Source organism: Populus euphratica, unplaced genomic scaffold (genome assembly GCF_000495115.2).
Source record: "Populus euphratica unplaced genomic scaffold, PopEup_1.0 scaffold2.1, whole genome shotgun sequence".
Lineage (NCBI taxonomy): Eukaryota > Viridiplantae > Streptophyta > Magnoliopsida > Malpighiales > Salicaceae > Populus > Populus euphratica.
Window position 1 is genome coordinate 5,858,642 of NW_011499846.1, and position 26,436 is coordinate 5,885,077.

The following is a 26,436-nucleotide window of genomic DNA, read 5'->3' on the forward strand; positions in this document are numbered from 1 at the left end:
AATAACGCTAAAAGTATTGATATTGTTTTTATTAAAAAATTTAGAAGATCAACGCTTACTTTCCTCACCCCGGCAATTTTACCGCGTCGTTGGTGAATATTAAAATATCATTATCGTTGATAAATATAATAAATTTGAAGTTGTTTTTAGATTACAGGAGTTGATTTTTGTGGAGGTGAGTGTGATTTATGAAATATTTGTAATATGTTTAATATTACATATTTTTATTTTTATTTATTTAATAATTTTTCATGTGTGTTAATTTTTACTATAAATTTATTTTAATAAATAAATTTATTAAAAATAATCGAGTAAATAATATGTACCATAATATTAATTTTTTTTAATTTTTATTTTTTTATAGTTTATTTTTTATAGTTTATTTATTTATTAAATTATTGATTTCATGATTTAGATGACCTGGAACTCGTAATAAACATGTAGTTTATAAAACAAACAAACGCTGGAAATTTTCTAGATTATTATTTCTAGATTAAAATATTTTTGACCTCGCTCGTGGCCCGGTGTGGGCCACCGATCTAGACTTATCTATGCAAGCTTTTGTCTCCTTCACGCTCTGATCCACTTGTGCATGTTCTCATTGACAACTGGCTCGTGATATTTTCACGTCCAAATTTCACAAACTACCGCTGTTTACGATATCATGACGGGCGTAAAAAAAAAATCAATATCTGCATTATTTCACTTTCAACGACTTTTCCACTAGCATACAAAAAGAACTATTACCATTTCCCATCAATCTCGCAGGACATGTCGCTAATGTATTGGTAGTTTGGTACCGTACGGTGGTTAAACTCTATTTTTGATAAATATTTTAAAAAATTTATAATAATTTTTTATATATATTGTAATATATTAATATCAAAAATAAATTTTTAAAAATAAAAAATAAATATATTTTTTTAAAAAATAAATATTTAAAAGATAACCTTCGCCTAAAATATTAGAAATGCTACCGCCATCAAATATCATAAAGCCAAACATCCACATCCACGCCATGCTTTCAGTAGACAAAAATATTGAAATGCTTAGGCATGAATAACGTTGTTGTTTGTTGCATGTGATCACTGCAAGGGGAGAGGATCATAGTCAACAAGAAGTTGAATCCGCTTATATATAGCCAGCCTTATTAACATTAACATCAAAGCTAAAGGGTTGGAAAATTATTGTTCGTCCATGTCTATTTTATTATGAATTACAATAATAATTTATAATATATAAATATTTAAAAAAATATTTTTATTTATTTAATATTTTAATATTAAAAAAATTAAGTTTCATAATTTATTTTTTTTTATTTTTTTTTTACAGTGTTAAAGTAGCATGTGAATTTATCAGGTTAACCCAAGTTATCCCAATTTATAAGTTTGGTAAGATTATTATTTTTTTTTAATTTTAACTTGAATTTGTTATCATCTATTTTTTTCTCATGTAGTTTTGAAAAAAAATCCATGTTGTTAAATTTTATAAAATCTGTGAACCTACTCACAAGTTTAGTTCGTTGACATGGTTCGTGAGTCTGGCGAGTTTAATTTTTTTAATTTTTTTTTTGTGGATATTGGGTTAATTGAGAATTCATATAATTGGTTTAATTTTGTTTTCTATAAGATTATCACAATCTAAAAAAATGTTTCAAAATTGAATTAGTGTTTGATTTTGCTATCGTTTATTTTTGTTATCATATAGTTAAATAAAAAGTAATTTAAAAAAATATAATTCCAGTAGAGTTTATAACCTAGTTCACGGGTTTGAAATGTTTGCCCAGGTTACCTGATCATAGGTTTGCCCACCGACCAAACATGGTTTTCTTTGTCTTTTATTTTTATTTTTATTTTTTTGATCTTGTCATTTAATATTATATTTGTTGGGAAATAGACTGCATGATTTATTTTTGTTTATATTTTATAGTGTTATCACAATCTCGAATAAAATGCCTATTTTAGACCTGGTATTCAATTTTGTAAAAATATATTTTTATTATACAATTAAATAAAATAAATTATAAAAAAGGGTTATTAAACCTAATAGAGTTCGTGACTTGGGTCGTAGGAGGACTAAAATTGATCTAATATATCATCATCCTGATATTATCTTAAAAATGCTATTATCTTGAAAGTTTTTTTAAAATTAACTCGGGTTAGTTCCTATATAATTTAATTAGAAACCTGAGTTAGTAAAAGAATTATGATGAAAGTTTTTAAAATTGTCTCACTTCATTAAATTTAATAATATCATCATAAAAAACCTTTATGAGCTCTTGATGATACTTTTTATATTTTTTTAAAAGTGATCCGACCAGTCTTAAGAAATAAAATGTTGAGGGCAAAACGAAAACCAAAATCTCACAAAAAGACTTGAAATAAAAAATAGCAAGTAAAAGGAGGTTAAAATTAAAATAAAAAATAAATCAAAGGACAACAACAAATTTTTTATTCGAGGATTAAATTGAAAAGAACAATAACCTTAACAAAAAGAATAAAAAAAAGAAGTCAGGATCAAATTGTAAAAAATAATATAATATAAATTTGGATTTAATAATAAAATGGGAAATCAATAAAAATTATATTAAAAAAAAGTAAAAAATTCATAGATCAAAAGAATAAAGAACAACATGAAAAATATATATATGATAAAAGAAGAAAAAAAAAAGATGTTGAATCGTGTCAACTTTCTAAACTCGTAATTCAAATAATTAGATTATGAGTATCATATATAAAAAGATCATGAAGCTCAATTATCAGCAAATCAAATATTGAAGGATAAAATAAAAAAATAAAATAAAAAATCTAAAAAAATAGTAAATAAAAAAATAAAAGTGAAATTGAAATAAAAAATAAAATAAAGGACACTATAATTTTTTTGACTGGATAGTTAAACTAAAAAGAAAAACAACCTCAGCAAAAGGAAAAAAAATAAAAAAAAGGATTATATTTGAAAAAATAACACACGATAAACTTGGATTGAATAATAAAATTAAAAATCAATAATTTTTTTAGAAAAAAACATAAAAAAATGAGAAATCAAAACAACAAGAATTAATTTAGAAAAAAATATGAAAAATTGAAATTAATTGATTGGATTGAAAAAAATAATAATATGAAAAGGCCAATGAGAAAAAAAAATAATAAGAACTAAAATTAAAATACAAAAAAAACAAACTTGTATTTTTTTTATGAGAAAAAAAAAATTAGTAACAACAAACCTCTTTACTGCCATTGCATGCCTCGTACAACAATAATATATTCAATAACACAATAAAAGTGTCGGTTTTGTTACTGGAAGGGCACTACACGAGCCACCTAAATATCTCAAAAACCTCTCATACCCCTGTACACCGTAAGCATACACCAATAATTTTATTTATTAAAATAATAATAATTCAGGTTAATAAAAAGATCAAATCATTCTTTACGTTCACGTGATTAACAAAAAGAAACTATTTGAAAAAACTAAAAAGCCCAGGTTCTTGGTTTATTTGTCACTGATTGCAAGGGCAAAATTAACTTTTGACTGTATTTAAAAGATAAAAAGACCTAATTAACCTTAGCCAATAAAAAAACTTATGCACCCCCATGCAATCATCATATAATTAATGAACTATGTAAAAAAATTATAATATCCTAAATTCAAATCATTTCTTAAAAAAAAAAGGACAGTTAAAATGACAAAACAAGCCGCGAAGGTCGGTTTTAAATAAAGTAATCCATGTTGGTTTTTAATCTAGTTTATTTTTATATTTGAAAATACTTTTAAAAAAAATAAGATGGTTCAATTAAATTCAAATAAAAATTTATTTTCATGCCTCATAAATACTTTTAAAATATTATTTTTTATCTTTTTTTTTATTTTAATAAATTAAAATCAAAAATAATTTTTTTAAAATAAAAATATATTTTTAATATATTTTAAAACCCTTTCCAGAATTGTTTTTTAATAAAACAAAATATCATTTTGACAGATATCCAAATTGATCAAACATTGCTAAGTAATGGATAGTTTTTTTTGTTTGGTCAAGTTTTTGACCACATACAAGTAATCAATAGTAATCCGAATAGCCATGCAACAACCATAAAACGTACATCATCCCAAATCCTGCCTGATTAATTTATATATCTCCCCTCTGTCTTTACTTATATTGAAAAATCAAGAAAAGATATTTTTATGACACCCATAATTTACAGAGAGAAATAAAAGGGCAGGGAAAGAGCTTTATCCCTTGCCAAAACCAGAAAAAAAAAAAAAAAACCAGTACCCTTAAACCAAAAGCACGCATCACAAACTCAAGCGCATCCACGGGGAGCAAATCCGACCCGTGAGGTCGCCACGTCATACACAACGCGGAAACCTTGTTGTTGGATATTTCCAATTATTGACAATCCACTGGCTGTACCTGCAAACGCAAAGCAAAAGCTCCCACTATTATCCACAGGTATCAAATAGTTCGACGCCGGCAATGACACGTCAGCACCTCTAAAATGTAAAACCACCGTTGGCACCTTCACCTCTGTCTTCCCAGACAAATCAAAACATGTGTCAAACAACGAGAATTCCGGTGCCCGTTTCAAATTGGATGCTCCGACCCGGAAAGCATCACGTAGAGCCACATAAGCGGCCCGGGTCAGTCGGGTCACCGACGTACCGGAATCAATTATAACGCCGCCGTTCCCTGTAGAGTCGAGCTTGAATAAAGAAGCTGAGATCCCAGAAACACGCGTCCCACCGACACTAATCCCGAGAAGCTCAAGATAATAAAAGGTGTCTAATTTCGGGTTCGACAACAATGGAGTGAACCGGGCGGTTCTTGAAATAGCCGAGTCACCGAAAACTATAGAAGAGGGTCTAGAAGAAGCAGACCGGTCTACCAGACAATAAGAAAACTTGCTGTTGAACCGGCGACCGATTTGTGAAGGGAAGGACAATCTTCCCCTACCGAGTCCCAGCAATCCAGCAGCACCAACAAAAAGGCCCTCATTGTCATGCCCACAACCAAGCACCACACGACCAACTCTGGTTCCTCTGAACGTCAGCGTCTCGGTTGAGAACTCACCAACAGTGAACGACCCGTCTCCGTAAGAGACTTGATACAGACAAATCTGTTTTTTCGTGCTGCAACCTGGATAATCAAGTCTCCTACACAAGGGTGACCCACAGGGGATACTAGCGAAGGACCTGGATTTAGTCGGGTCAAAAACCGGGTCGGTTTGAGAGTAACACTTTTTGCATGGAGCACACTGGATCCAGACGATGTCGCTTCCAGTGTCAAGCACCATGTAGACATATCTTGCTGGGGTCCCTACACCAAGGCGCGTGAAGTACTCTCCACTCCCTTGAGCGAGGCCTGAGATTACAGAACTACTGAACCCAGGGCCGCGCGCACGCGTCAGGTTTGTACCGCCAACGGTTGCCGCAAGGGAAATTAAAGATTTGACACGTGCCGCATCACGTGCAAGTCTCGAGTTGAAGAGATCTTGTGATGATTTGCCCGAAGACAAGGCATCTATGTGGTGTAACTGTACGGAGAGGGAAGTGGTGGCGGAACTGGAGGGTTCTGATATTGTTGGGTCGGTGAAGGTTTGGGTTCCGGGTTCGGTGTCGGCCCACGAGATAGTGGGTTTGTTAGGAAGGGGGTTGAGGGTTAGGGTTTGGAATTGCAGTGAAGTGGAGAGAGTGGTGGTGGTGGTGGATAGGGAAAGGAAAATGCAGGCGAAGGATAAAAAGAGAGTGGAGGCATTTCTTGTTTTTCCTTCCATTGAATAAGAGAGTAAAACGAGAGGGGATACACTGAGAGGTGTTTGCATAAGTGAGAGAGTATAAATAATCGGGAGTGCCGTCAAAAGGGCTATCAGCTTTGTCGGGGACTTAGCTTCTTCTTTTTTCCTTCTGTTTTTTCCTTCCGTGATTTTCTAATTTCTATTTTCTACACAAAAGTCACAAATGTGATTTCTAATATCAGTACACGACGGCCCTCTTGATAAATTTAAAGAATTTAGTCGTTAGATCTTTTTTTAAAACTTGAAAAGGGTGTTTGACATTTGCCGTGTTTTTGAAGTTTTTTGAGATTTTTTTTTGTTTTTTAAATTTTTTTTGATATATTAATATCAAAAATAAATTTTAAAAATAATAATTGAAATCTATTTTAACAATTAAAAAATAAAATTTACAAAATAGAGTTTCTTTTCTACTTTCTATGGTCTAACTTAATTTTAAAATTAAATATATTTTTTTAAAAAATTATACAGAAAAGGTCAAATAAAAAATAAATAATATTAATTGCAACATAAATTTAACGGTGAAATATCCGAAAGTTTGTTTGCTTTGGTCGGGTGAAAGTTGGGCTACGATTAACGGTGGTTATTGCTAGAAAGATAGGATAATATCTCATGATACTCGAGAGTTGAGGTCAGCCCTTGTGACATGGCGGTGAATTGTAGTCATCCTCCCGCCACCTCGCGTGGCCGCGCCCAATACGTTTTTAAACAAAGTTGTTTTTATACACGGTTTATTCGCTGTAAAATATTTTTTTAAAAAAATATATTGTTGTTTGATATTTAATAATATCATAAAAAAATTTAATTTTTTTAAAATTTATTAAAAAAACGATGAACAAATCCTACAAATTAAAAAATTGAATGATAATAGAATTTTTTTAAAAATATAATTTTATAAATAATATTAAATAAAATAAATAAAAGTTAAAATAATAGAGATTGAATTTAATAGATAAAAAAGTTGGAAGATGATAAAAAATTTTAAAATATATTTTTTAAAATTATTTTAAATAAAATAAATAACATTTTAAAAAATAAAGACTAAATCTGATATATAAAAAATTTCAATTAAGAAAATAATAAGATAAAAAAAAATAAAAATTATATAAAAAAATTAAATTTGATATAAAAATCAAATTAAATCAAATTATAAAGGGTGAAATTGAAAGAAAAAATTCAAAATAAATTATATAATAATAAAAAATATGATGACAAAATTTAATATAGTCAGCAAATAATATAACATTTCTAATTTTCTCATCATTTCTGAAAAAAAAAATTTCAATCAAAATAAAAGAAAAATACTTTTTTTAAACTAAGTCAAAAAAAATTTAATTAAAAAATATTTTTTATTGACTTTTAATAATAAACAAACACATAAAAATTTAAAAAGTGATTTTCAAAATATCACTTTCTGTAAAACAAATGGGGCATAAATTAATAGTAAACTTACATGGAGTGTTTTATTATCTGTAAATATAATTAAATAATTAATTTATTTTTTAAGATTTTATTCTTAATATCATCATATCAAAATAAAAAAATTATTAAAAAAACAATTTAAAATAAAACAAATTCAAGTTTCCAAAAAGCATGGTGTAAGCCACGAAAACAAACAAGTTCATACACTAAGGAAGGGTTGAAATTGTGTTAAGGTAGGGTTGGAATTGTTTTGAAAGCATAAGTTAATCAATATACTCCATGGTTTTACTCTAGATTTACTGAAAACTCTCTTTTAAAACATATTTTTAAATCATAATAATAAAACCTATCATAATACTAAACATATAGTAAATTAAATTGAAAGTTTTTATACCAAGACTCTATATCTTTCCTTAAAAAAAAATATAATTTATAATATTTTTTAAATTTAGTTTTCAAATCACAACATTAAAACTATTACAATAACAGGCAAAAAATTATAGTTTTCAAATGAACTCGGAACTTCTTGTACTTCATATCCTGAGAGCACAAAAATCCATTCTAAAACTATTCAAGATAAATTTATTCCAGGATAGGTTTCTATTTTGGTGTGACAGGCGGCATGGACGAACTATTACTGCAGGAGCTTGATTAAGAAGTTTAAAAAAGAAGGGGCGTCGGGAAAAAAAATAAAATTCAATAGCATAGGGACCTCAGATCTTATTAGCACGTCAGTAATGCTCTTATTAACCCTGCTCTCCTATCAACAGCATCAAACTCCAGGAAGGGTATTAGGTTCTCCAAGAAAGTTATTTTTTAAAATATTTTTTATTTAAAAACATATTAAAATAATATTTTTTTTATTTTTTAAAATTATTTTTAATATCAACATATTAAAATAAGAAAAAATATATTAATTTTAAAAAAAAAAATTTAAATTTTTTTAAAAACATTTTTTAAACCTAAAAATAAATAGTCAAATAATTTTTGTTTTCACAAGAAGTGTTGTGATGTTAAATATCTTAATTTATAATTATTTTTTTTTATCTTTCTAGTTTGTTTTTATTTATCATCAATTTTTTTTGAATTATCTCAACTTTATGATTTAAAACGCACAATAAATATATAATCCGAATATATCTTATGATTAGGTTATGAGTTTCATGTATTAGCTCAGTTTTACCTAGTGTAATATTTTTTTATTTATTATTGTTATCTTATTTTTTTTATTGTATTATTAAATTAATCAAAATTTAACTTGGTTATTAAGTTTTTCTTATCTATTTATTATTGTATTTTTTTATTTGACTCACAAAAATAAGTTTTATTAAAATCATACACACTTGAATAAAAATTTTCTCTAATTTACAAGCTAAAACTTACATTAACATCACAAACATTCAGTTTAATCAGCGTAAAGTATTTTAACATCACAAATCACTTTCAAATAATTAAATCAACCAAACAAGTATGCAAATGAATGTTAATACAATGTCCAATTAAACTAAAAACCAAACATAAAAATAGGGTTACACATGGTAGTGTTTAAGATCTTAAAAATCATGGTGGAATAGGAGGTCACTGAAGCAGCTGGAAATCGACAGTGACAGTTGTGGCACATCAACATCACACGCAAGAAAACCACCGTGACTGTTGGCATGTTTTTCCATATATTGGTGAGGTCTGGAGGCGCGTGAAAACCACTGCGTGATACACCAACCTTTCCTCTTTCTACTGGTACCGGTAGTGTAGTCTCACTTCGCTAAAGACGGGAGAGTAAAGGGGTTGAAGTTTCATGCCTTTCTCTCTCGACTTATAACCAAATCCTCTCTCTCTCTCTCTCTCTCTTATTTTTGCTTTTTCTTATTCCTTCTCTTGATTATCTTCAATAAAATGTTACCATGGTTTGTGTTTAGTTTGTGCGTTGATAGCTCCTGAGAGATCGAGGGAGAGTACTGTAAGCTTGTCTGTGTTTTAAGGGAAAAGATGGTTTTTTATTGGATAGAGGGAGAGATTTTTTCATTTGCTCTTCTTTTTGAATATTTAATTGCGAAAATATATCCTTTTTCCGTAAATCTATTCATAGATCAAAACTAATTAACGTGGGAAACAGATCCAGTAACGCAAAACATGTCCACTTGACCCAACCAAACCCCACTTTGTCGAATACATGCAAGAGTGACATTTCCATGTTCTCGTTGATTATAATACAGAGGTAACCAAAAGCAGACAAGACAGTTTTGGCGAGGCTGTCATGTGTTCACGCTTTCATGGAACTAGAGCTTCTAGTATTATTGTTCTTCCCCTGTCTAGCTTTCCTTTTTTTTATTAATATGAATATCGGGTCAATTTACATATATTTTTATTAATTTTATAAATTTTAAAGTTAATAACTATATAAATCTTTAATAATTCTAAAGTTTATAAAATTTAAAATGATAATTTAAAAAAAATAAATTTATAATCTCACTACTATTAAGTTAAATACCAAACATTTCCTTTCTCTTTATTCTTATCTTCTGATCCGCCAGCTTGTCTTCCTTTTTTTGGCCCATTCACAAATATCAGGTGCCCTCACCATTTAAGAGTATCAAGCGTGGCAATACGGGGTCATACACGGCAAGTTTTAGAGATGCAAGCGGGCACTTTCCCACCTTTGATCCCTAACTTGAAGAGCTTGATAAGTTATTTTGATGATAGGACATCTGGACATGTATGTGAACATGGTCCTAAATGAATGTACATGAAAGAATTATGAGGATATCCGTACTAGATGCACAAACGGCTAACGACAAAAATAAAAATAAAATGGTGCTGTCTGGAGGTGTTAGGCTACTTGGGTGCACAAAAGATGCACCCAGGTCCCGGGCATCTACATGTCCAAAATATTCCTGTAACGTGATTGCATATTCACAAATAATCAAACCAACACCCCTCTCAGTGCCGACCCCTTCATCTACGACAATCTTAAATTTGTTGGATACCACGTAAATGAGGAGTGAAAAATGCCATGGCTTCTATTTAGCCATACCCACGCGCTCCATGGTCATTAAGTAGCAGTAGGTATGGTAGCTGTAATACAGTTGCAATGACATGCTCGCCTATTAGTGCAAAATGGCCCTCTCTCTCCACCCAGGTCAAACTTGGTGATATTCAAACAAAAGAAAAGGACCTTGCAATAACATCCTGTCCCTTTTTCCCTTTCTATAGGTGAGAATGAAAAGGAAAAGAGGACAAAGCAGATGGCCGGGGAAATAAAAGGAGGGAGTGAGGACAAAAGAGATGGCAAGGGAAGCTCCATTCCAAGAGGGTGGCTAAAACCCACTGGCAGAAAAAGGGCTCCGTTGTAAGAAGACTTAACACAATAGCAAGTTGAGACTTGCAATAAGTGTATCTTATGCAGAAATTGCAAAATTGCAGGTGAGGCCTGTAAACACTCTGAGGGGCAAGAACTTACCAAAAACGTGAAAAAAAAGTAGAAGGAAAGAAGAATCAAAAGTAAAGATTTGATTTTGATGTGGCCTCCAAAGCTACCGCAAAGCAAATCAATAATCGAAGAAGAGAGTACCGAGGGTCTTGGCCTAGCTGTAAAAGGTATTTGTTTCTTTTCATTGTATTTGGATTCGAGTTTTTATGTGTATATCTGTTATTTTCGCAGTACCTTATATGTTTATTGAATTTATAAGGTGTTTAATGAACCGTGAAATTAATCGTGATACATGCAAGCTAGCCCGAACACCTATATAAATAAAAATAAAAAACGAAGAAAAGAGCACCGAGGGTCTTAGCCTAGCTGTAAAAGGTATTTGTTTCTTTTGAGAGTACCGAGGGTCTTGGCCTAGCTGTAAAAGGTATTTGTTTCTTTTCATTGTATTTGGATTCGAGTTTTTATGTGTATATCTGTTATTTTCGCAGTACCTTATATGTTTATTGAATTTATAAGGTGTTTAATGAACCGTGAAATTAATCGTGATACATGCAAGCTAGCCCGAACACCTATATAAATAAAAATAAAAAATAGAGAAAATATATCTATCTTCTCTGGACAAAATACATCATCATCATCTTGTTAGGTTGTTTAATTGAACTTCTTTCAATTCCTGAATAAAATACATCATCATCGTTATCATCATCATCTTATTAGGTTGTTTAATTGAACTTCTTTCAATTGCTATTTGGTATATCTAGTTTTTGATCCAGTCGGTCCATATGAAACTGGGGTTGGATGCCAACAGCCCAACCTACTTGAGAAGGCAGGCTTCATTCCATCTTCTAGGCCTGGGATGCCAAACCACCACATGTGCTTCTTCTTCTTTTCTTTTCACACTTACCTTACCAATTAAAAACTTGTAATAACTAATTAAATCAGGATACCTGCATGTGCTAAATTGCACCTTTTATCATTGCGTGAGTTATAATTCTCCAACTGGTACCTTAGTGACTATCAATTCTTCTATAGCCTCTTGGATTCAGAGAAGGTTTGCCAAGCTCAAGTTTGGTTCTGCATACAGATCTGCTAATTGACAACCATAACTACCTTGCTGTCTACTTTAGCTCTAAGATCTATAATTTTCGTCAGCTGCATCATGCAAGTTTTCGGCATTCATTTATCTCTCCTTTTCTAGTTGCTTAATAGTAAATGACAATGCATTGTAGCTCCAATTCTTTATGAAATTAAGGCTGAGATAGATAGCAAAACCCTTCCATTAACAAGCAGTAAAAACTAGAGGGGCTGTGGCACAAGTAAAGTTGCGTTTAGAACCACGAGGATGCAGTTTTAAATACTGAAAGCAGTCCCTTCACACAGGAGCTTAAAGGATAATACTGCTTCCAAACTCTCTTCCAGAACCCACTTTGGTGCTACCCTAGCTACCTTTTCCTAAGATGTAGAATTAAGGCAAATATGATTAAAAAGCTTGTCCATGGCATGTGCACCAGCTTATTGACATACAAAAGGCGCACTATACTACAAATTCTAACATTAAATATAAAATATCAAACTAATCTTTGACGATTAACATTTCATTTGATCATCAACTTCCTTGAAAAACAAAGGAACACTTTAATGCAATAACCTTCATGTCATTTGGCAATACCAACAGTACATTCTTCAATCGAACATAGCACTACTCCCTGGACCAGTCCCCGCTCTTACCACCAGTTTTACGCTCAAGCCGCACATCCGTCATCTGAATTTCTTTAGAAGCGGCCTTGCACATATCATAAACAGTTAGGCCAGCAACCGTCACGGCCATCATTGCCTCCATCTCAACCCCAGTTTTCCCAGATGAAGCAGCTTCCCCTTCAATTTTGACACTGTGATCATCCGGATTCAACACTAGATCAACACGAACATGGGTTAGCATGATATTGTGGCATAATGGGATAAAGCTGCTAGTATGCTTTGCTCCATTTATGCCAGCAATTTTGGCCACGGTAAGGACATCGCCTTTGGCCATTTGGTTGGCTAAGACCATATCAAACACCTTCTTGCCAAGAATTACTTTGCAACTAGCAATAGCAATTCTCTTAGTGTTTTCTTTTGGAGACACATCCACCATTTGGGCCTCTCCTGCACTTCCAATGTGGGTTAGCCCAACAGGGTTATGATTCATTTTTTGATGTGCAAATTGGGATTCTTGAGACCCGCTAAAATTTCCACTACTAGAACTGGCGAGTCCATGAGGTTTTAAACGGGATTCTCCAACCGCTTGATTGCTAGAACCAGCAAATTCACTTGGAGGACATTCACCAAAGACTGATTCCATTTCCTGAAACAAGCATTGGTGTATAAGAAAGAAAGATTGTGTAGCAAAAGTAATGAGTAATTCTCTTGAGAGAGACTGAGATTAATATCGAAATGCATTAACTATGTTTTTCTAGATGATTGAAGATTTTCATTATCAAAGGAACAAAGGAGGTGCTCAGCCTACTACAAGAACATTACAGAGGGGTATAACCCTGAACAACTGGGACAGCAGATGATTTACACCTGACAGATTAACAAAATCCCAAAACAGATGGTGACAGAACCTTACCTTATTCATTTCTTCAATGACACTTGAAATATCATAAGTTTTGTCAGTACTAAAGAACCTTCTCGAGTGGGGCAATGCCACTGCAGCTCGCCGAAGAAACATGACAAACAGAGCTCAATTTCGGCCCTACTGTTGCTAGGGAACAGAAAAAAAACACTCAGACTTTGCCTTGTCAGAATATCATCAAAATTATTTGAAACAAAATAAAAATGAAAAAGAAGGAAAAAATCATTCCATATCTAACAGAGTTATTAGCATAGTTTATGCAATATTTTCAAGTATAAAGTCACGTAAGACTCAAATAAGCACGCTGCGTGAACATTTGTGCAACCAGGTTCTCGTTCAGGCATTTGTACAAACAGGTCACAAACATAAAACTTTTGTAAGACCAGCAGAGTTTAAAGGGAATTTAGGTGTATTTCGTACCTTCGAAGAGCGATGGTTTGCGCAGTATGTGTTGATGTGGAACAACAAATTCTATCTTGATTCGATGTCAGGAGTGCACTGTAGCTTGCTTTTGGTAATTCTATCAAGATTCTATTTCCTTTGTCGAGTTCGACCAAATTTCAGGGCCGAAGGTGGCTTGCCGGCTAAAAAAAAAAGGGGCGGGTTCTTTGGACTTCGATTTTTTTATTAAATTTGTCTCCATAGTGTCAAATTGGATTCGATTAGTCCTTCAAATTTCATCGATTAGTCATTAAAGATCCCTCTAACTTGATATATAAATTATGCAGAAACAAGATATCAAATTCACGACAATTATTGATTAAAATGCGCTGAAAATCAATATTTGTTGTGAATTTTGAAAATAATTATGAGAATGAAAGTTAACCGGTTAAATTTTAAATTTATTTATTAGATATTATCAGTTTAATTTTTTTAAAATTTTAAAATTATTAAAAATTTATATGATAATTATAAAATTAATCGAGTATAAACTAATTTGAATATCAATATTAATAAAAAATATTAAAAATTATAAATACACTAAAATACAATTTCTCAATATTAAATATTTGAACACACACTATTTTATTAATATTTACTTTTAAAAGTCTCATTTCCTCTCCGATATCTTTCCCAAACTAGATTCAACTAACATTCCACGTTTATCCAGAAAAAAACTTCAAAATTTTTTCTTTAAAAACTATGATTTATCTTGCAAATCTTTAACTCTATCTCACAATTACTATCAAAACCCTATGAAAAACCCATAATTATACAAATCCTGGTTTTTAATTTAGATACGGAAGTTGGAGTGGGCTAAAGTTTAATTATTTTAGGGTTTGGGGGTAACAAATAATTTTTCAGGGCTTGGGGTAAGCAACATTTCTTTTATTTATGCAGGAGTTAATATATATATAGTAAAAGTTTAATATCTATCGCATTTAGTTTCATAACTAGATATGCAGTGAAAGGATCAAACTTTTTCTAGTATAAAAAAATTAAGACAATGAGAATATAAATTAATTTAAGTTAATTTTATTAACTCGTGGCTCATGAGATTGAAATAATATATTAAAAAAATTATAAAATTTAAGGTTCAGTAATTTAATATCAAATAATAAAATTAAAAAAAAACAAAAAATAATATATATATAAAAAACTAGAATTAACTAGGATTAATTTAAATAATAAATCACCTGATTTATTTATTTTAATATTAATTAACCTATTAAAATTATAAAAATATCCTATACAAATCTAAAAAAACAAACAAAAGAAAAGATTTCCTAAAAAATGATTTTTTTTAATAAGAAAACAAATTTGATTAAAAAGCTAAACCAAAAGGATTACATATGTTTTTCACTGGTTAGCTTGCAATAGTTTTCAAAGAATATCTGGGAATACAGTAATATTTGTTTTTTTTAATTTTTTTAGCATATTAAAAAAATAAAAAATAATTTTAAATCAATCAATCAGTCATTTTTTTTGGAAAATAAGAAGTTCACAAAGAAATTAAATAAATAAATATATTAAACGGAACTGAAAATAACATTGATGAAGTAAAAAATAAAAGGGTCTATCTTATCATTATTTTTTTTGGAATTGTTTTTCACTATCTCAGCTCCACGGTCAGAAAAAAAAAGAAAAAAAAAGAACCGTGGCTTTATATATATATATATATACCTGTCTTGAAACTATTTGTCAAAAAAATCTATTTTGTTACAAACACAAAACAAAGCCTGTCTGTATTTCATAATTATTATTTTGCTTAAATATTAGAGTATATTTTACTTTGAAATTAACATGTTTCAAAGCAAAATTTATTATTTTTATAACATTATAGACTAATACTTGAAATAATAAAAAAAAAATACGAAATTTATTTGCTCCATATCATGGCAAACCCTCATAGAACGATGCAAATAAATTTAAACAAAACAAATGACAACACAACTAAACAAATAATTAGATTAGGTCTAGCCCACGCCACTATTTGAATAGGTTCACGGGCCTAAATGAATTGGGCTAAAGCAAGCTCAAGGACTATTCACAAACGAGTTTTAAGGTTAGGTTAGAATTGACTTGCTAGTCTTATCGAACAATCTTCGGTTTTAAACACCTCGTTTTATCTGCAGACCATGAGTAATTAGAAATACGGTGGAAATTATATTTTTAAAAATTTCGAATTTTATTTTTAAAATAATTTTTTTATATTTTTAAATTATATTAATATATTTATATTAAAAATAAGTATTAAAAAATAAAAATAAATTATTTTAATATATTTTCAAATAAAAAATATTTTAAATCATTACCATTACTACGCTCCCGAAACTGCCCTAAACTAATATCATTTATTTTCTTTAAATTAATTGAGTGAGTGTATCCGTGTTTTTGTTTTGTATTTCCTGGTTACTGATTTGACAGCATGCATAACCTCTTTTAATTCAAAATTCTTAGATTTTTTTAATTTCTTTTAAAATAATGGTATCATTTTTTTTACATTTAAAAAAAAATAACCCGGATCACAGTATAGCTCATGCCATCTAACTATTAATCACCAAGATATATAAGCCTAAACAACTCGTGTTACGTGTGAATGAATTCCGTGGCCTCTCGTGGGCCTGCACTTACTCAGCAACATCCTAGTCACATTGTTCATAGAAAGTGCACCGAGCACTTCCCTCAAGCTCACAGGCTTTTATGTTTGAGACTAGGCCTAGAAATCTTGGACCAGTTGTTGGGCCTTACCAGCACTGGGATTTGGAATGGACTAGAGCCTCTTTTTTTTATCACACAAGGAAGCTACATCCCGATGAGGCTGCTGACCCAGCTGAAGAAGGTTGCCGAATGCAGGCAATCTTGGTGGGCCTGGAGGCAGCCTGATGGATTTATGCTGTGACTTCAACTTGGGCAATTAATTTTTCTGGACAGATACGGTATGCGTGATGATCTTTATATCATCCTACCTCAAAGAAACAGCTTTTGCATGACCCTCGAATTTCAAACCTTGAACCATTGACAGTAGACAGAATAGCATGAACCCTCTAATCAGCCGAAGTAGTTGGACTAGTTTATCCTCAACTGAATCCAGAAACCAAGTTCAAATCTCGGTGAAACCTCCTTTCGGTTCTCTTTTTACGCAACATTAAACTTTTATCCTCAAATGACCCCCAAAAAAACAGCTGACATTTTCCTGCTGACAAAAGCACAAGTAAAGAAACGCCATTTTCAGTCCCTTTAACTCGAACATTCTATAAGCATGAGAAGAAAATCCCGGTTGCTTGTGTTCCCAACTAGTCCTGCTCGAATCCGAAAGCCAATTCGAGAGATAACTTGAATAGTCGCTAAGATAAGCAGTTTCAGAATGCATCTTGCAGAAATAAGAACTTGAATAGAATTCCATGTTGTACAGATCAAAAACATACAAGCAATGGTGTACCGTGAATAATACCCCAATGTAGCAGTGCCCTTTCCAGTGGTTCATGCATGCTAAAATATCTTCAACACCAGAGCTCAGCTTTCTGTTGGAACATTACCTCATACTTACGGTTTGCCTGTAGAGGCAGCCCTGGCTTTATCCAACAACTGCTGTTCTCTTAGCATATCCTGCTCAGTATTATACTGTTCCCACCTCTCGACTTCCTGATCCTATCTTGCATTTGACTATAATTCGAAAATAAATCAGATATGCTAACGATTACTGGAATTAAACCTAGAAAATTTCCCTGCAAACGGGTGGATTTTACAATAAAAAGGTAAGCAAAAAAAAAAAAAAATAGCGAAAGCACGGGTACGAATCGACAACTCCTCGAGTGCATTAACTATTATAATAAGCCCAATCACACACATACACGCCCAAAAAAAAAAATATAAGACCTCAATGACAAACGGCTTGAAAGGTAATCACAAACTTGCTGCCAAGCGCAAAGAGCCCATTTTTCTTGATCATCCCACCATCTAAAGACAGGGTTCCGCGAGTTGTGCAGGAGAGCAGAAAGCATGCCAGCTCTAGTCGTGTGTACTTGCAGGTAAGAAAATAGGTTATAGAATAGTGTCTCTCTGATGCTATGTCCGCTGGCAGTAACACAAAACAACTTCCACTCATCCAAATTGACCATGTTCACCGCAAGGTCAAGAAATTAAGGACTCTTCTCATTTGGTAACTTTGGCTTTAAAAGAGCAAGTATTATTTTTGTTGTTGATAATTGGGTATGAAACCACCACCATACGTTCTGTTAATAAGCTGGAGACAATATCTCCATAAGCATTAAGTTATCCAAAAATGTTACCAAAAAGGAAACATAAATGGGGGGTTTGGCCTCATTTATAAGCGGGGTTTGCGCGTCAAATCTTCAAGACGAATGGCAGTAAATCGACCATCAATTTTTCTCCCATTTGAATATCCAAGGCCATGCATGCCGGCTATGCTATTTATTCTGCCTTCATCATAATTCCCTAAAACCTTAATGCCATCACATGTCTTGCAGACTATTTCCCACCATAGTCTCCAATCCCAAGACATCCTAAAAACTTTTAAGTCGCAAGCAAATCATTTAGATGAATTCGATCGTACTTGATCTGCAATGCTATCTCCTTCTTTTCCCCCCTTTTATGTCAATATGAAATATTGATAAAGGTAAAACTACATTAACCATGTTTTATTAAGACAAATTCCAATATACTATTCTTTTCAAAATTACAATTCTTCATTGCAATAGCTAAGAATACAATCTGATAACTTGGAGCGGAGATCTAAGGAAGGAGAGGGAGAGGAGGAAGTAAGTTAACGTTCTACTTTTGTGCTTAAATTATTTTGATTTCTATGCCATAATACTTAGCACTTAGTGATGATGCGAGTAAAGTGCTTTAGTTTGGCAAACAAGTTCAAGAGTTCCCTATTTAAAGAAAAAAGACTTGCCATACCTTATTTTGAAGAAAAAAAAGCAAACTCTCTTACAGCCAGCGTCCGGGAAAAAAGACACTGCTGAATTTGTCGATCCTATAAAGTGACAAATGGCCAGTAATAAAAGTAGATTTTACACACACACACACACAATTAAGTCAAGTTAAACTTGAGTTCATAGAAATAAATAAAAAATTATAATAAATAATTTTAAAAGTAAAACTATATTCACTTTTTTAATGAAATTATAAAATCACATGCAAATACGAGAGTAATGATATTCCAAATATCCATCATAGATTAATTTTCTATTTCATAATACTTACCAGGCATTTACTGAGTAAAATGCATCAATTTTTTTTTTATTAATTATCATTACTTATCAAGCTTAAGCCCTGTGTTTTCATGGGCTCATACCCTGTGGATGCGAGCTTCTGGACTTGGACAGAAAATCCCCTCGAAGCCCATAAAGATAGGTCAAATATCAAAGAAAGTAGCTAGTTACCTATATTGGTCCAGTTGATGATTTCAGGTCCGGCAAAACTTAACATGCAATTTATTTATTTTGAAATTAAAGGGTTTGAATTTAAGATTTTTTTAAAAAAATTAAACACCAAATTTTTTGAAAAAAAAATCTTTTCAGTTAATTTAATTTTTTTAATTCATTATTACTAGCATTTTCTAGTTTTCTTATTTGAATTGAATAGCTTTTTTGGTTTTATTTTTCTATTCATTATTAACAAGGTTTTTTAATTTTTCTACATAAAGGGTTAAAATAAATTTTGGAAAGTAGAGTCTAGATAAATAGAAAATAAATATCTTGAATGTTTTCCCATAGTTACAGTATTTCCATGTTTTATATCTTTGAAAATAAATATAATTTCATCCCTTAAGTTTTAAAATTTTATATATTAGTCACTGTAGTTTTAGATATTTAAATTTCAATCTTAAAATTTTATTTTTATTATGTATCACCCTTCGCATGTTGAGAGATGAAAAGAAAGTTATTGGAAAAGTAAGATGAGAGAGAGAGATTTTGACTTCACAAAAAAAAAAAATCAATCTTGATATTAATTATTTCGTATTGGGTATTTTTATTTTGAATCATGCTAGAGAAAAAAAAAACTAGTGGATTCAATATAATTAATTAATATACTATGAACATGCTTACCAAACCTAATATCCAGTAAGCTTTCTAATAAAAAACGCAGAGGATACTATACTATACTATAATATAATTAATATACTATGAACATGCTTACCAAACCTAATATCTAGTAAGCTTTGTCCCCATATAGATGGAGGAGGACATGCCTTGACCATTGAATTGTTGCTTCCAATAAATAGAAGAAATTGTTCAAACACCTTTCCTAGCTGAATCGGTCAGCTATCACGAGCCCCAGCTAACAGATCTCGGAAGACCCCATATCGCTTAACAAGTCAATGTTAAAATTGATGTTTAATTTAGAGCAGTTTGTTTTTATATTTTAAAAATTTTTAAAAATTTTCAGACTATTTTTACATACTAATATAAAAAAAAATTTAAAAATAAACAAATATGATTTTAATAAACTTTAAAAAACACTTTAAAAAAAATTCCCTAGCATACTTACAAACGCATTAAAACATTTTATACAGACTGTACTGAAAGTTTTTCGGATTTGACCAGAGCATGGCATGTTTTTCTGCCTCTTCGCGCATTCGAAAGCCTCGTCCCACCTTGTGTGGATCTTTCAACTCCTACCAAAAGCAAGGGAGAAGTTTGAAAACAATGAAGATGAGGAAAATGAAGGACCCAGTGAATTGACATGAAACTTTAAAGGAGTTGAATGAGATATGGGCGTAAAAGCAAAAGGCTAATTCAATGTATGGACCCTTGTTCGGCCATATGTTTTAGGCCTTCAGGAATCTGAAATCGTCCCTCTCCTTTCAATCCGTGTGACCGTAGGAAAAGAAAATAATCAAAATAAACCAAGCACATGGTGTTTTTCTTTTTTTGTATTTCCTTACTATTATGACTACAACGTGCCTGCCTGCCTCGGTGCTCCGAGATGGAAGCCCTGTTTTCTTCAATGAAATGGGTTTCTTATAATACTAATATTCAACCCACACGCAAAGACTTGAATGATTGAATCGCCCTCATGGTGCACACACGAATTTGACACGGGTTCTTGGGCCTTGCAAATCAAGAGAAAATGGCAGTAGTATCTATCCTGTTACTGTCACGCTTTTCTGGGTGCATTATTTCAAAGTCACAAGTTTTACTCTTTTTTTAAGGGCACACATGCACCACATGATTTTTGTCATCACTTCTCTATTGGTTGAACCTGCTCACGGGCTTTCTGATCATCAATTTTCAATTTTGTATTGCAATGGCATGATGATGGTTTATCATCATCACCTACTACTTTATTAGAGTCCTTGGCTGTGTTGTACGCGCGACAGATCCTTGTGCTCCTATTATTTACTATTTAGTTTCTCTCTTTGTTTTTTTTTTTTTACTCGAGTTCTTTTCTGCCAGTGTTGGAGATACCTCAAAGGCTTTATTGAAAGAGGGAGATAAAGGGATGGCCTAGAATTTGAGAACAGGATCTATTCTTTCCTCCTTTTCATGTGCATCTAAAGAAGCTTCACTTGATTGTCAAGACAACAGGGAAAAGTGATGAAAAGAAAATTGAACTAGGAATCTCTTACAGTTCCACTGCATGTCCTGTTTTTCATTAAAAGAAGACAGACTTGAGCATTTCTTTAAGCAACGAGACAAGAAGGCTGAGGTACAGAAGCACAGCAAGTGCCACCCACTTGCTTGATTAAAACATCAGGATCCATTTTCACGAAGCTTGACTCTTGCCCATATGATAAGAAATGGTCCCCAGCTGGAAGCTTTTTAACATTTTATTCAAACCACAAAACTGATAACGAGCTTCAATTTCTAAAAGAGATTTTTCTGGAACGGCAATGGCAACATGGGATGTCTTTGTTAGCTGCAATTCAATTGTTCCACCAATTACGTCAACATTTGATGATAGAGAATTGCTTGAAACATACAAACACGTTTCCTTCAAAATGGTTAATCTCAAACGAAAAATGTGACAATCTTGAATTGAGAGTCATTGATCACCACCTCCAGGACCTTCCACGCTACTAAATCGAAAACCTGCCACACATAAACCTCCTGAATAAAAGATAATTTTATTGCAGCGAGGGCAGAAAATGAAATTGCCTCACAGAAGACGTGGCTTAAGAGTAGCAGACTCGCAAATCAAAACCTTTAGCATCTCCTACAGCAAATTTTACAACTTGACTTAAATAGCTTGCATTGAGTTCATCTGAAACAAGCACCACTGACAAAAAATACAGCCATGCGATGATAGTGCGCATTGCATGGAAAGGAACAAAAGAATTAAACAGCTAAACATAAAAACAAAACAAGTATATCAGCTAAATAACCAACAACGATACAGTTGGTTGAAACTTAGAAATGTAATTCATCTGGCAAGAATACTTGTAACAAAATATGTATACTATAAACAATCACAGAAAATTTGCTGCCCTACTTGGTCAATAGGTAGTTATTTTTCTACTTCTAGCCAGCTCTTTTTAAGATCCCTTGCGGTATATCAAAACCACTGAAGAAGCTTTCAAAAGGGTTCTTCACTACATATACGCCTATGGACTCTATGTCAACCTTAATTCTCGAACTACCCAGTTGATGATGATGAGTGTAATGAGCTGGACTCGCGGGAAAATGCTGCCATCAGCTTTTCCTTTGTTAGCTGCTCTGATCCTTGAGATTTGATCACAAATGTATGAAATACAGTGTCAGTTGCAGCAGAAAGTTTTGACTCAACAACAGTGATTTGTGTTTCTTTGAATGCTTGAATCACTCTTGATGCAGGATGTGAATCCAACGGACAACTCACTCTTACCATCAACTCATCATGGGAAGCTTGAATGTCGACATCTGGAGCTTGATTGTGACTTTCTCTATTTGTGTTAGCATCCAAAGCTGATGCATCTCTCGAAATACTCCCCGACTTTTCCCTTTCAGCTTCCATTACCTTGAGCTTTGCTTGAAGCTCATTGATGTAAGAAATAGCATCTCCCAACAATGAAGCCTTGTCCATCTTGGAAATATTGGGCACAACAGCTCGTAATGCATAGAAACGCTGGTTAAGCTTCTCTCGTCGCTGCCTCTCTGCCTCAACATGATTAAGGGGTTCTTCTCTTCCATTTGCTGGCTTCCTGCCTCGTTTACGAGGCTTCCGATCATCTGCCGTGCCTGGCCGTTCTTCCTTGCATGAAGCTTCAACATCAGAATGCTCAGATTCTGCACTCAGTGGTTTGCCAATCACAGAAGGCCCTGAAGAGGCTCCTGAAAAATCAATTTGCATTTGCACCTGCTTTTGAGGTTGGTAATGATTAAGCCTAAACTCCTCCCTAGCCCCATTAACCAGCTCTTGTAGATTATTTGCTGTGGCTTGTGAACCATAAACATCGCCTGGGGTCCCTTGTTTCATACCAAAACTCTGTGCCCAACCAGAACCATGAAGGCCATTTTGAGCACCAGGTAATGCAAGCCTAGTACCATTCTGGTAAGCATTCCATGATGGTCTCTCTTCCATTTTTCTGACTACAAGTTTCTCCCTAAAGCCATGCCCATGACCATGATTTGAGTTCAAATCCTGACCAAAAATCTTCGGAACTCCAACTCTCTCCACAATCCCAAAATTTGAAAATAGGGAATTCTCATCTTTCTTTTCACTCACAGCAGGCATGGCTGCTGCTGCTGCAGCAGCCATTGGCTTGGCTCTGATACTTGAATTCCGAGTGGAAAACCATGACCTTATTGATTGAACCATTTCTATACTTTCAGGAACAGATCTCACTGACCCTAATTCAACAACGCCAACATCAGTAGCCACCAACACAATTGTCTGAAACCCCGCAGACTTTGCAAGAAATGACCTCACACAGTAATCAGGCCCTGGTTTCAAAGCATCAGAGATCCACATATGCTTCCCGGAGGCATAACACTTTCCTGGACCACCTTCTCCATGGGGAAACGAGAAATACATGGAGGCCAAAAAGAACATCTCAGTATCAGTAACCTGATCCAATCCCAAGGCATAATTATCCTCGTCTGATTCTCCAAACAACGTCTGCAGCTTCTGAATGACTCTCTTTCTCATCCTCTGCTGAGTCTCATCCTCATGGCGTATATTGAGAATTCTAGTGACCTCAGATTCTTCACCTTCTTTAGGCTCCCTGCAGGACCCATCCCCCCAACCAAGAACCCAGTCACCAGACTTGGAACATGAAATCTGCCAAAAAATGGCATAGTTCCAGCTGAAATTGGAGGCGTTGGGGCGGTCCACAAGATCAGAGAGCTTATTTTGCAAACTCTCATCACCACACATAGCCATTAACAGATTCTGATTGGCTACAGAATTTGATAGCAAGTAATTAAAAGCTTTAGTGCCTAAAACAGCAGCAACCATGGTCTTATCTTCATCGTTCCATGCCCCACCTCCCACACCCAGCTCAATCTTCATTTCTAGGACACCCAAAACTGAAACTTCAAACTACCGACTACACACAAAGCTTCGAACTTTATTACCCAGAATCAAATCCTGGTACTGAAACCCCTAGTTTCTATTATAGCTAGGGACTAAAATCTAATGCACTTAGCAAAATAAAGCAAGCCCACATGGTTTCTCTCGTACAATACTGTATGCATAAATTCAGATCTCAGGAACTCAACAAGTTAAAATAGCAAAAATAACAAGTTGCAAGGAAAACCCAGAAAAAGTAAAGTAGATTGATGCAAAGAAGAGACGAATTTAAAGAAAATACACACCGGTTGCGTCAGGCAAATTGGGATAGTGAGACAACAATTGGGGTAAGGTAGCAGGATGGTATTTATTCTCAGGTGGTATAAGTTTTCCAGGTAAAGGGACAGGTTTATAAAAAAAAAAATCCCGGAAAGCAAGCAGAAAATTTGTTAAGTATTTCAGAAACAATAAGGAATGGGAAAAGGAAAGGAAAGGCTTTTTCTCTCTTTAGAGCCAAAGGGTGGAAAATGAGAGAGAGAGAGAGAGAGAGAGAGAGAGAGAGGGAGAGAGAGGAATGGATTTGCAGTTTGGTGTTCTGCCTTCTTACTCCTTAACTGCATAAGGGGACCATGGTTAAGTATAGATTGGATTCAAAAAAGTAACCATGGTTAAATGCATGATTAAATAAAACAAACCTAAAATTTAATAGTATTTTGAGTGAGAGATGAAAATAAAAACAAAGAAAGAATTGTTGGAGGTTGAGAAGTAGTCGGCAACGATTTTGTGTGGAGCTTGTTTGTTGGTCTAATAAAAGGAGTGAACAGTAGGCTCACCTGGTAACCCTTTTAAAAAACCATTGCTTCCACACCATCTTTTTTTCCAGACATCAAGGTTAGATTCCATATTGCTAAACAGTCACGGACACCCGATCAGTTTTAACACTTGTTATGTTCTTCTTCTTCTTCTTCTTCTTCCTTAACAAACCGCACCCCTCTGTTACGTTCTTAACATTTGTTAACCACTGTCCTGAATTCTTCTGATCCACTGGTTTTTCTTACTGTGTGCGATCCGCTACTTATTTGCTCGTAGCATAATTTGCATTTTTTTTTTCATGGTTTACGTGGCATGATTATTTCTTCTCTTTTTTATTTTCATTTATAAAGAATAATTTCCATGTGTTAAAAACAAATCTGTTTTGCAACTTTGAGGATTTTACGCCCCACAAACCGGCCTCAAGTTTGAAATCTGGTGGCAAGGGAGATATCAGGGATATTTTTTAAAAAATATTTTTTATTATTTTAATTTATTATCATGAAAATATAATTTTTAAAATATAAAAATATATATAATTTTAATATAATTTAGAGTAAAGATTACTTTTTAAAAATATAAAAATAAAGTCTCTATCGTCATAGAGAGAGTGACATGGATGCGGAAAAAATCTAACAAGAAATAAAAATCTGCATCTCGTTGACTTCCCATGGCAGGTCGGAAGGAAAAATTCTGACAGCGTGGCTAATCGTTTCCAATTGTTGCTTCGTCTTGTTCTTCCGTCCTTTCTTTTTCTTATCTAATACTTGTTAGTATTTTGGTTTGAGTGATGCTGTGCAAACTATTTTAGTATCTGGAATTTCATTGGTACTTACTGTTCTGTATTCAATGCATTTAACTTCAGCCATGTATTTTTTTATTAATATATCACATTAAAGTTTATATAATTTTTAGTTTTCTGATGCTATATTGCTTCTAATTTACTAGATCATTTACAATCACATCAACTTTAATTTTGTATATGTAATTTAATTTAAATGGATGAATTGCAGAGTGGTGATTGCTCGTGAAATATAAAAGTTATTTTTGTAATTCTAAACATGAGAAAAGATAATGAGAAAATTATTTTAAAAATATACATGAACTAGTAAATTAGTGAAACTCGTTGTTAAAACCATCATCAAATCACTTGGATCATATTAATTAATTAACAAGTAAGAGAAAATTATATTTAATATTTGGTATTATGATAATTTTAATGGCTGGGGTTAAAAAAAAATTAGCGTGTTGATTTATCAAATAATTTTAAAATTATAATCAAGATAAAATACACTTGCTTAACTTTTAAAAGTGAAAGGTGATTGTATTTAAATATTTTTTATTTTTTATTTAAAAAGTTAAAAAAGTATGAAAAGCAATATTCGATGAGATAGAATGTACATGAATCTTAATAACCCTGAAGAAATCTTAATAACAAATAAATAGAGCCTATATGATATTAATTAAAT

General features: G+C 32.6%; 3 protein-coding genes across 5 annotated transcripts; all 3 read right to left on the reverse strand.

Moving 5' to 3' along the window:
* Positions 1-4,097: 4,097 nt before the first annotated feature.
* On the reverse strand, positions 4,098-5,881 carry LOC105135203 (protein ASPARTIC PROTEASE IN GUARD CELL 1-like). The gene has a single exon (XM_011039975.1). The coding sequence runs from the start codon at positions 5,817-5,819 to the stop codon at positions 4,302-4,304; it is 1,518 nt and encodes a 505-aa protein (XP_011038277.1). The 5' UTR covers positions 5,820-5,881; the 3' UTR covers positions 4,098-4,301.
* Positions 5,882-12,096: 6,215 nt separating this feature from the next.
* On the reverse strand, positions 12,097-13,914 carry CNX3 (cofactor of nitrate reductase and xanthine dehydrogenase 3). Of its 3 annotated transcripts, none has more exons than XM_011039997.1 (3): positions 13,676-13,914; positions 13,250-13,384; positions 12,097-12,982 (listed from the first exon to the last, which is right to left on the reverse strand). In XM_011039997.1, exons 2-3 carry the CDS (start codon positions 13,349-13,351, stop codon positions 12,338-12,340), a joined length of 747 nt encoding a protein of 248 aa, XP_011038299.1. In that variant the 5' UTR covers positions 13,352-13,384; positions 13,676-13,914; the 3' UTR covers positions 12,097-12,337. The 3 variants fall into 3 exon arrangements, with proteins under 3 accessions (XP_011038299.1, XP_011038303.1, XP_011038291.1); XM_011040001.1 differs by having other exon boundaries at positions 13,250-13,417; XM_011039989.1 differs by having other exon boundaries at positions 13,250-13,378; positions 13,676-13,913.
* Positions 13,915-22,020: 8,106 nt separating this feature from the next.
* Positions 22,021-25,150, reverse strand: LOC105135227 (transcription factor bHLH13-like). Its single transcript, XM_011040015.1, has 2 exons — positions 24,463-25,150; positions 22,021-24,332 (listed from the first exon to the last, which is right to left on the reverse strand). Exon 2 carries the CDS (start codon positions 24,155-24,157, stop codon positions 22,304-22,306), a length of 1,854 nt encoding a protein of 617 aa, XP_011038317.1. The 5' UTR covers positions 24,158-24,332; positions 24,463-25,150; the 3' UTR covers positions 22,021-22,303.
* Positions 25,151-26,436: the final 1,286 nt, after the last annotated feature.

Bases quoted from the DNA above. Each gene is read 5' to 3' on its own strand.
- LOC105135203 (XM_011039975.1), bottom strand. From the start codon at position 5,819: ATGCAAACACCTCTCAGTGTATCCCCTCTCGTTTTACTCTCTTATTCA.
- CNX3 (XM_011039997.1), bottom strand. From the start codon at position 13,351: ATGTTTCTTCGGCGAGCTGCAGTGGCATTGCCCCACTCGAGAAGGTTC. The intron at 12,983-13,249 runs GTAAGGTTCTGT...TGCTTGTTTCAG, and splicing joins TCATTGAAGAAATGAATAAG to GAAATGGAATCAGTCTTTGG.
- LOC105135227 (XM_011040015.1), bottom strand. From the start codon at position 24,157: ATGAAGATTGAGCTGGGTGTGGGAGGTGGGGCATGGAACGATGAAGAT.